Here is an 11,645-nt window from a genome sequence, read left to right as displayed (position 1 = left end):
TTTTCTCGCGTGTGATAGCAAGCGCTTGCATGGCTCAGTGGTAAAGTATCCGACTCGCACGCAGAGGGATTAGGCTCGATCCCGGAGGAGAGCGGCTACTTTTTTCGCATTTTCGGCGATACCGGCTACGGGTCGGCTTCGTCGGCATCATCGCGACCAGAAACGGCTATTGGAGTGAGCCCACAACAGCTTATGCTGTAAAAGCCTGCCAAGTCCTCTAACCGGTGTTGTCTCGGAGTGAGCGCGCGCTGTCAAACGTTTAAGTTTCGCGTGGTTCGAGTCTAGTTGAGCGTTCCAAGTCGAAATTAGCGGGACCCGACCACTACGACCCCGATAAGCAGAGTGACCAAAGTTTGACTCTTACGCGGGCGGCAGCGGCCGAGCGGGCGCAGACTATATAGCCCGCCTCTTCCAGAAGTATCTAATTATTATCAATCTTTGAAGGCAGATTTTCGCTTATTTAAGCCTGTTTCTAAAACTTGGTCAATAAATATACAAAGTAACAGTAGGAAGAAGCGTACTGAGCCAAACAGATCCAAACGTCCGTCTTTATTGATATCAGCTATTGGCCAATAGCAGCCGCGTTTTCCGGACACTTTATGACGAAATAAAGCGTCCGGAAAAGAGTGAGGAACATGGCTTCTGTTGAAAAGAGAGTGTTTGAGTGAAAGGTGGCTTCGCGCTAAGCTTGCGAGTTCCACGTGCCGCGCAGGACTGCTAAACTTGACTATGCTCAACTCTCGGACTATGTTTTTTCACCAAGCCCGAGAGTTGGTTCAGGACCCCTTTAAGAGCGGAATGAGAAGAGCTGGTTGAATACAGATTTTCGTATATATTGCAGCTGTCCAAATTTCTGCGTTTTGAGTCGACCTACTGCCGCTGGCTCTCAGGCACGCACTCATCCACTGCACTCGTTCTCAGCTCAATGTGCGCGCACTGGTTTAAAGTATCTGCACCAGGCCACGTGTGAAAGTGTTCTCCAATGGCTGGCCACAAGTCTTAAATATGTTGCCAATCTTAGTAGCGCACGTCTGCCAGAAAGTGCTGCCAAATCTTTTATGTGAATATTCTAACGCTTTATGTTAGCTTCTATGAATAGTAATCGTCGACTAGAGCGCTATTAAGTCCATGCTTTTGACTTAGATAAGTCTGAAGATTGAAATCGCTCTTATTTTCATCTTCAAAAATGAAGAATTGTCGAAACTGTGCCTCAGCCACAAAGAAAACATTCCGAGGAATTTCTAGGACATTTCCTGGACTAAGACAACCACACTTCAGAGTGCCGTTCGTCACGTTCCTGGCCGCCATCATTAAAGTGTCGATGGCTGCCCCGTATGGCGTGGAAAACTTGCACTGACTGCCACCACAGTTCGCCTTGGTGAACAGTCTCTGTGTGATGATTTGTCCCGCAGTGTTCTTGCACTTCGTGACACTCTCGTTTGCAGGCAGTACTGGAGGTCATCTCCCGAGTGGTATTATGTAGATGGGTTCTTCCTGCATCTTTTTCTTGTTTCTGTAGAGAGACAGAGAGAGAGAGAGGATATGGCAAATCAGTAATGCGGAGCCGTAAAATTCAGATCTATAAATATATATAAATGATACGTGGTTGAAGCTAGCCCCTAAGGCCAAATTAGGAAAATTAGAAGGAAAATATGGTAATTTATGAACATTCATACTTAACACAGTGACAAAAGCGGCAATATTGTTTACACATAAAGTAATAGTCGTGAGTAGGCTCCCGTGTCTGTATCTCCCTTTATTAGTCCCGATGTGTTTTAAAATTATTTGCTAATTATGTGAAAGTTATCTCAAAATGAATCCAAGACCCACGTTTTCAAGGGACCCCGAAACGATTCTGACGATCTTGTACAAACCTACTGAGTCGTTAGAGTGCGTCCTTCTGATCATTATTTGACGCATCTAAGCGCTCCACGTAAAGCGTGTAATTTATTAAAAGGTTTTAAAAAGATACATCGCTACCGATCGCAGCACGCCAATCGGCCGAGTTTTCAACCGCCCCTGACCAGGTGACGCGATTTGACCATATGACGCCAGTAGGACGAGCTATCCGAGAGGCTGCCCAGGGCTCGTCATTGATAATTTTTCCAACATTATGGTGAACAAGCGTTGTTCGTAATAGTTGAGATGTTAGTTAATTTGTTTCTATAAAAAGAAAGTAACAGAAAGGGAATGCACAAAGACAATGTATCACTACACTAAATGCATATCCCGCGCACAGTAAGTGTCGTCTGCTTGTGTTACAACGTGCTCCGTGTTGACGAGAGCTGCGCGTTCAGTGATGGTCTCGTTCTTTCTTTTCCCGAGCACCATGGTTCATCCTTGTTGCGTTGTGGACTGCAAACGTAGCGAGTGGCAGTATGTCAAGCTGCGACATCGTGCCCCTCTGCAAGGCAGCAGACGTGCAGCGCATCGGTAACCAAACGGCGCCAGCATCTCCGCGTTTGCGGCCGTCACTTCACGCCGAAGGATTACAACCACAATAGAGTTTAGCATGTCCGGTATTCGGGTGAACGCAAACACAAGTGTACTGGTAATTTTACGGAATGAACGGAGGCGCAAACGTGAACTGCTTGCATGGTGCAGTCACCTGGCGGCACAAAGCTCAACCAAACACAGAGATAATATAGCAGTAACTATGTGTGTTGTTTACTGCTGGTACAAATTTTCGGCAGAAGTGTAATCTTGAACACGTTGTCTTTTTAAATGTTTAAAATGTTTTACGCTTGGTTACAGCAATATTAGCTCTGTATTTGGCTGGTTAAGCTCTGCGCCACCAGGCGGCTGGACTGCGCATGCCGAACAGGCCGCTCACATCCGTCTACGCTAAAGCTCCTTCATCACAGACAGCGGTATGGAGGGCATAGAGACCGAGGTTAGGTCCACTGTAACAATGCGTGAGTCGGCGAGCGAAAGAACAAGGAACCGGTCAGGCCGATGGCAGCAGCAGAAGAGACTATATCCTATGCTGCTTCACTGTTTCTAACCACGCAGCACGAGGAACGAGGCACATGCGCATGGCCATGAATCTCAGCGCGCCATAATTAAAAGGCGGCCGATGAAGATGATCATAACCGCTAGAGAGCCCCCCCCCCCCGCCCCCCCCCCCTTTTTAGGTGAAGAGCAGCGATGCACGGGCGCCTAAGAAACGGCTCTTGGAGTCGGGCGGTCCTTTGAGCTCGATGGTGACAGTTTTGTTCTGTCGGGCTGAGCGCCTTGAAAGGGCCGTCGTAGGGCGGCGCAAGGGATGGTCGGAAGCCTTCACGCCGGACGAAAACGTGGCTCACTGTAGTCATGCCCTTGCTAACAAAAACGCCAGTCGACGATGCATTCCGGCTAGGGCAAGGACGCAGGCGTGAAAAGAGGAAGCGGAGCTGTTGAACGTAACCGCCTGGATCGGGCGTGGCGACAGTAGCTGGCACGAAAAAATCATCAGGCATACGCAACGTTGTGCCATCGACCAACTCCGCAGTTGTGCAGCCAAGGCCTTCCTTGAAAGACGAGCGCACGCCAAGCAGGACGAGAGGAAGATCTTCAGCCCAAGAAGCGACAGCCTGGCGAGCTATCAAGGCGGCTTTAAGTTGACCATGAAGGTGTTCGACCGTACCATAGGCCGATGGGTGGTACGCGGTAGTATGGACATGGCGGACGCCAAGCAGGCACGTGAGTTCGCGGAAAAAATCACATTCAAGCTGTCGGCCGCGATCGGTAGTAACAACGCTGGGGCATCCGGAGCGTGAGATCCAGCCACTGACATACGCTGACGCCACGGTAAGTGCAGTTACGTCGGTGAAAGTAAATGCCTCAGGCCAGCGGGTATAACGGTCCAAACAAGTTAGGATGTAGCGAGCACCTCCGGATGTGGGAGTGGGCCAACGATATCGATGTAAACGTCATCGAACCGAGCGTCAGGTGGGCGAAAGAAGTGTTGGCAATTTCGTGAGTCGTTTCGTCTTGGAGCGTTCACAGTGAAGGCATTCACGCGCCCAGCGGCGCACGTCAGTGTTCACACTCGGCCACACAAAGCGGGTCGTAATGAGACGCTGCGTAGCATGAACTCCGGAATGACTTGCGCCGTGAAGCTTGTCGAATATTTGACAGCGGAGCCGGAGTGGGAAAAAACGGACGTGTTTGATCCCGTGAGACGTCGCAAGCGATGGTGCCCGAAGAAAAAGGAAGGGGAAATGGTGTCGGAAATGTACGTGTTGGAAATGTCGAATGCTAAGTATACCGCCAGCAGCTCACGACCGAACGTGCTGTATCGCGTTTCTGCAGGTTTCAGTTTCTGCGAGAAAAACTCTAGTGGGTACCAGGAGTTGCGCTGGAACTGCTGTAACACCGCGCCGACAGCCGTACTAGACGCGTCGGTGATGAGACGCATTTGTGCAACGTACAGAGTATGCACCAGCAGTGTGGCATCCGCCAATGCGTTCTTGGCAGCTTGGAAGGACGCTTCGGTGTCAGACGTCCAAGTCAGTGGGTAGGACGGAGCTTTCGTGGTCTTGAGTAGGTCGGTGAGTGGTGTCGTGGGGCGCGTCCAACGGTCGTAGAATTCCCCAACCACCTCCGTTGAGAGTGCGGAGACAGCTTTGTAGAACTTCGTTTGTTGCGAAGTAATGCGCCGAAGGGTGAAGATGGCCTCCGGGTGTGTAAACCAGGCTGCTGGATTCTGTGGCCAAAACGATGGCAGGTGAATCTGCACTGTGGCGATGCCCTCTGCGCCGATCGCCGGTCTGTCGTTCGTGGTCCCTTCCGTGCTGTGGTGCTCGCCTTGCGATCACGTCCGGGTCACCTCGTTATAGGGACCGAGGTTAGGTCCACTATAAAAATGCGTGAGTCGGCAAGCGAAAGAACACGGAACCAGTCAGGCCAATGGCAGGAGCAGAAGAGACTATATTTTATTCTTCTCCTCTTTTTCTAGCCTTGCAGCACGCAGCCAGTAGAAGGCAAAATTTTCCCGCCTACAATAAAATAATACCATATGTTTTTACAATAATACATTTTATCAGTCTTGCGAGGACATGCTGTGAAATTTGAACAAAATATCTGCCCGGACGTTGTTTTTTCAAACACCCTTAACTTGGGTCAATCTTGGTACTTTAAAAATTTTGGCGTTTCAGGATTTCATTACGGATCTACGTTTTCTTATAATGAATGTACCTTTTACATCACACGTTAGTTTACGTTTCTCAAAATACCTTATCATGCGAATAGAAAAATATATGAATTCCGTATCCTTAAATCCTATAAAAATTCAGGTGAATCAAAACAATATGTTGCTTAGAGACATCGCAAACTTACATGAAAATCCTGCAAATTACCCAACGAGATGCCACGAACACTGGCACGTCCCACAGCGTCGCACAAATTATGGATTTCAAACACTTCGATATGCGTTACCATATATTTTAAATAAGTTTAAAATCGCACAACAAAATATAATCACCTCCACTTTCCCTTTTAAAAGCATATGAGAACTTTTTTTTCCCTGATGCAATACAATATTGCTTGAGAGTGTGCCGTTCTAGCTAGAAGTGTACTAATAATAACTGTCTCGTATTGTTGTATTAGCACTTTTGTTACCGCACTGTACTGCTTTTTACTGCTTTTTCTGACGACACTAAATTATCTGTTGTCTAATCACTGAACTGTGTTTCCTGCCCTGCACTGCCAAGGTCAAAAGGGATATGGGAGCTTTGTCAAGCTGCTTTCTAGCGGTTTTCACTGCCATACGCCTCAAACATGTATCGAAATATGCTTGTTGGAAATAAAATTAAATTCTATAATAATTCAATAACAATACATCTGCATTATTCTTACGTTATTTTGAAGAAAATTCTTTGAAAATCTGTCAGAAAGTTTTTCAGCTTCGTCACCTTAGCTAAAATGGCCCCCCTAAGCTACTGATCTCGTGGCAGTGAGACGCTTGCTGGAAACGCTAAGCTTCGGTTTATTTTTTTTTTTTTTGATACTGGGTACGACATAAACCTAACTTTTCTTCTAACAGTAAATAGTTCTAGTAGATTAAATCTAAGGAAAACGTATGTGGCAGTCTACAACACTTAATTTTGAATAGATAGGACTTTACACTTGTAAAAAGTGAAAGTCGCAAGAATGCTCTTCTCTACCTTTAGCGAATTAGATTGTTTTTGTTTTCTTTTTTTGAAAACCGCACTGCGTCTCACACAAGAAACCACGGTAATTTTCTACAGACAGATGCACACCTCATATATCATTTTCGCTGAAAACGAAAAACAATCGGCACGCCTCTTCGAGGAGCGAAATGCACCTGGCGGTGGTCTGCAGCACTATATAAAAACCTGTACCAATTGACCGGCTTCCCCCACCTCACAAATACACACTTTTTATTGCGATAGCAATTATATTGACACTCCAGGCGCGCTATAACGTAAAATGCTTCCAAACTGTTTTGATTCCCATTTCTGCAATCAGCCTCCATGATTAGTCAAAACATTTTCGGGCCAATCCCAACTTCGCCTGTCTGTCACGCGACGTCACGAAAACTGCGATAACTCCCCATCTGATATAACGTGTACACACTGATTATGCATGAATAGACCGCACAACAGACAGACAGACAGACAAAGAACTTTAATGAAGGTCCTGAGAAGCTCTGTTGCCCCCTCTCAGGGAGGCGACGAAGCCGCGGGCCGCACCCACGTCTGGACGGGGAGACCAAGCTCCAGCGCCGCATCGTGGGCTCTCTGGACAGCCCAAAATTGGCGTGACTGGTCGGAGCTCCGAAGAGCAGAGCTCCACTCCTCTGCAGTGCATCGATGCGGGCCCCTCTGTAACGAGGGGCATCCCCAGAGCATGTGGTCCGAAGTGCTACATTGTCCGCAGCTAGGGCAGTCTGGACTAAAGTAGTCGGGATTGATGTAGTGAAATAAATTCAGGTTGGGATATGGTCCCGTCTGAAGCATGCGTAGTGTGACAGCTTGAGGTCTGGTTAGTGTCCCGTGTGGGGGAGGGTATAGTCTTCTACCAAGGTAGTAGTGTTTGGTAACCTCGTTGAAGGTGGAAAGAGTGTCACGGAACTCGACGACCCTAGAATCGACGGAGCCTCGACTTGCCGTGGCGTCAGCGCGGAGGAACGTTACGTTAGTTCGCGCGCTTGGACGTGTGCGATGTCCTTGAGGTTGCGGAGGGAGTCGAGTTGGGGTTCGAGATGGGCCGGGAACCAGGTGATTGTATGTGGCTGGATGACTTTGCCTTTGAGAATTCGATGAGCTTCCTCGGCGATGGCACCAGAGGCAAATGCCCGAACCGCCGCCCTCGAGTCAGTAAATATTTCAGCTCTCTCATCGTCGAGAAATGCAAGAGCGATCGCAGCCTGCTCGGCCTTAGCCGGGGTGCTGTCTCTGATGGAGGCCGCACAAGTGACGTGTCCATCGTGATTGACTACCGTTGCGACGAAGTCCGATGTGTGCTCGTACTGGGCCGCGTCAACGAAAGTGACCGTGTGAGGCGAGGCTTTTATCCTCCGGAGCAATGCCACAGCCCTAGCTATGCGCCTGCTCGCATTGTGTTGTGGATGCACGTTTTTGGGAAAAGGAGCAACCGTAATGTTGTCCCGTAGGTAATCTGGCATTTCACATGTGCGTTCCATCGCTGCAGTGGAGCCGATTCCTATAACCGCGAGAATCTCCCTCCCCGCAGGGGTGCTAGAGAGTCGTGATACTTGAGCCGTTTCCTGAGCTTCGATGATTTCATCGAGTGTATTATGTACACCTAGTTGAAGAAGGCGGTCCGTGCTGGCGTTTATTGGTAGTCCTATCACTTTTTTGATGCTTTTACGGATAAAAGAAAAAATAATCATTCCTGATTCGACGCCTTTTCACCATAAGCCCTCTGCTATTGGTCCAATGTTTTCTGGCTACGCCCACTTCACCTGTCTGTCACGTGACCTCACCAAACCTCGAAAACTCACCACCTCAGTGACGTGTACGCGAAAAAAATGGATTAATATGCCGAACAAAACTGAAAACTTTTCTGAATAGCCACAGACTGCCCCGTTCCGAATAGAATGGAAGATGACTGCCCGCCGATCACTCAGATCGTCGCTACTCGCACCTGCCGGTGAACATGTATTTATTTGCGCATGATAAGCCTTTCTGCGTGGCATTAAAACGTTGCCGCGCCCTTTCGGCATGCATACGACATCGCTCTGCCAACACTTCCTTGCTGAGGATGCGATTCTTATACTTCCGATGCACGTCGCCGCGATTTTCGACCAGCCACTGCAAGCTAAGTAAGGCGAAGCGGACCATTCGGAGAAGCCGGCACCACCCTCTTCATGCGGTTATCTATTTTCACTGTGCTGGCTCGGCCCTGTCGAAACCCTCTCCACTAGAGTGTGCTCCTCGCCTCTTGTCAGCCAATTAGATAAGAAAAACCGCTGACTGTAGACAATGTTATGGGTTTTGAAAGCGAACAAAGGTGACCTCCTATAAACGAGGAGAGTACTTGATTGGGTTGTTCAGACGTAAATTTCAGACGGTTGTTCAGTTACGTTCAGACGGTTGTTCAGTTACGTAAATTTGACGTCAGGAGCTTGGAATCAAAACAGTTTGGAATCATTTTACGTTATAGCGCCCCAGGTGCATTTATGCCGTCAGCGTGAGGTTCCGCATAAAGTACACGTGCGATGAAATCTTCGCCGTTTTCCGTATGCTCTATGTGCGAGTGAAACCGTGCGAGGGTGAGCCGGCGATCGCAGCTCACCCTCGCCCACGCAAGGGCTGGAAGCACGGTGGAAGAATATTTAGGTGTTGACACTGCGCGCGAGCGAGCGTCCAGATTATGTTCGGCCGCGCGCGGGCGCACCGAGTAGCTCTGCTGCGAGCAGATAGAGGGCGCCGCGGCCAGCGGTCCCAGCTTAGCGGCGCCGGCGGCTTGGCATTCCTCTGCCTCCGCTAAATTTTCGTTCGTAGTGGAGTGAGTAAATCTCAAAGCGCGAAAAAAAAATCGTTATTTCACATTAAAGTGATATGTGTACCAGGCTTCGCTAACATGAAGGTTCCTTGTGCAGGGCGTGGATGACGTGAACACGCATCAATCGGGCAGCACTCAAAGCCCACTGAAGTTACCCTCGCGCGCGCAATTTGTTTCATCCGGTCTAGCCGTTCATCCAAGCATAAAAAAATTAAAGTGTTAGCCTACGTGCTACCCCTCGATCAGAACAAAATAGTGACTGCACCAGAAAATGTATTTCATGCTTATCGCTGCTTCCATTCAGACTCAGAAAACCGTTCAATCATCGTTGCGCGAATTCAATGTGGCCGCGATATAAATTAAGAAATGAAACGGCGCAAACTCCCGATATGCAATGCACTAGAGCAAAGTGGCCGTTCATGGCTAGAACTAAAGATGAGAATGCCCATCAGCTATGTAAAAACTCTTTCAAATTGGAATTTGTTAGGCGGGACGAAGGCAGGCGTCTATCTTGAATTAGAGCATCACTACCACAGTTTACTGATGAAAACCTGAGCAAATGCCTTTTTTATTCCAATTCCACTTAACATAGATCGTGTATATTATTCATTGGGCTTTCGTCCATTGAGGACTGAGTGACTCTTGCAGGATCTAAAAAAGAAGAGGTAACTTTCTTTTTTCTTAAATTGCATATGAGAATGTGCCAATGTAAGCGTGTTTGACAATGCATGCTACAGCCTGTCCGCAAATACACTTACACCCACCACACAATAATCCCATAGACCCTTTTTTTTTTGCATAGGCACAATACGAAAAAACTTGTGCATGAAGCAGCTCGATAATTTTAATAGGTGATAACCATCCCAGAAGCTTGCGGTCTCATACACTCCCACAATGGGAAAATGTATAAAAACATGCAAGCGTGTAATATACACCGCACGCGCATAGTAAAAAAAAATTCAGTAGCCAGGATGGAACAAATTTGAAAATCAGGCACACATCTGCACAGAAAACAGCAGTATTTTACAGGGTGCACAAATATTTCAAAATATGCAAATGTCACGTAGCTGGACAGAACCATAGTAATGTTGTTGCCGTCCCTTGGAGATACTCGGTTATTTTTACATTTCGCCTAATTAGATAATTAGTCGTATTTATTGATCAACTTCTCAATTATTATAATTAGATTAAAAGTGTCAATGAGAAAATTATAGAGCAACATCAAAGACTCCCGATACAGCTTTGTATTGCTCAATACGCGCTACGTAGAAGTGTTTTTCCGAGCATGAAAGAAGCTCACGAATACACGCAAAGTGCCTCGAGCGGCCAGTCGCGCGGCAATATTGCTGTATTCGCGGGTTTCGTTCACGCTCGGGAAACACTTTTATGTATCACGTATTGAGCAACAGAAAGTTATATTGGGAGTTTTCCACGCTGCTGTACAATTCTCTTGTTCATACTTTTTATCCAATTATAGCATTAAAAGAGTTGATTAATCAATTATGAAAATAATTATGTAATTAAGCGGAATAAAAAAAATAATCTGAGTATCTCCAAGCGACGGCAGACAACATTACCTTGGTTCTGTCCAGCTACTTGACATTTACATATTTTCCAATCTTGGTGCATGATAGCTAAACAACCCAGTATATATCTTTTACATGCAGCAAAATTTGCACAAACTACTGCAGCACACAGGAGGTTCTCTCTTCCGCAGCGGCTTTCGAGGTTTATTTGACCGTGTGAGGTTCTTTGGACAGTTTGGAAATAAGGTGGGAATCCGTCTATCGAGCGCTCCGCGTAATATTGCCACGTGTCTAGCGCGGCGATGACGACGGCATAAGACACATCGGCACTTATCAAAAACAGCAAGAAGAAGAAGAAGCAGTGACTAGCGCGCGCTATTTTAAAACCGTCCGTTCTTGTTACTGCATCTGCCGACAAGTGCGTTTCGTTTGTCCCTCGAGCTTTCGACGTCGTGACAATATGCCATCGATATCGTATCCTCTGAAAAATGGCTGGTGCAGACATGGTCGGTAGGCGTTAGAGTTCAGTCTGCCCTCAGATTTGCACGGCGCCACTGCTCTAGACGACCGCTGTCGGACGGCGCTTTGAATAAAGGCACACGCTCCGCACAAGTCGGGTATCCAGAATTGCCGTTCGGAACGAAGCACTTTCTAGCCATTTCAAACGCCCCTCAGAAGGCCGCTGCCACCTTCGTCGAGGGCCAGTGGCGACAATACCCAAGCACAAGCTCATGAAACGAACGCGAACAAAAATCGTGCCTTCAAAACAGCGCAACCGCACATGCAAGCAGGAAGACGAAGCAGCGGCAGCACGCGCCTTCCCGCCGAGGCTGGGACCGTAGGGTGCCTCGGCGCTGGGCATCGAGGCACCCTATGGGACCGCATACCACAGCGCCCTCTACGACGGCGCCGAACCAGCTGCAACCAAGCCGAACATAATCTGGACGCGAGCGAGCGGCGCTTTCGCGCGCGTTGGGGGGAGAGTGTCAGCACCTCTCCTTATTCTTACACCGTGGCTGGAAGCGGGAAGGAAGCGCGCGTCTTCCAGTCGCGCACAACGGTGGGAGGGAGGGGGAGAGGCGGGGGGCGTTCTACTCCACGCCGCCGGAGTGACCGCGCGCGCCCGCCGGGCCACAAGGCCATCTG

At 48.2% G+C, this 11,645-nt stretch overlaps 1 protein-coding gene across 3 annotated transcripts in view; it reads right to left on the bottom strand.

The window, feature by feature from the left end:
- Positions 1 to 534: 534 nt before the first annotated feature.
- Positions 535 to 11,645, bottom strand: part of LOC119461813 (uncharacterized) — a 68,601-nt gene continuing 57,490 nt past the window's right edge. For all 3 annotated transcript variants that reach the window (XM_037723191.2, XM_049672226.1, XM_037723187.2), the window contains one exon: positions 535 to 1,513. In XM_037723191.2, coding sequence (XP_037579119.2) covers positions 1,459 to 1,513 — 55 coding nt within the window. In that variant the 3' untranslated portion in view covers positions 535 to 1,458. The remainder of the gene's footprint in view (positions 1,514 to 11,645) is intronic.

Source organism: Dermacentor silvarum, chromosome 8 (genome assembly GCF_013339745.2).
Source record: "Dermacentor silvarum isolate Dsil-2018 chromosome 8, BIME_Dsil_1.4, whole genome shotgun sequence".
NCBI lineage: Eukaryota > Metazoa > Arthropoda > Arachnida > Ixodida > Ixodidae > Dermacentor > Dermacentor silvarum.
Note: the sequence above shows the minus strand (reverse complement) of the source record. Positions and strands in the feature narration are given on the sequence as shown.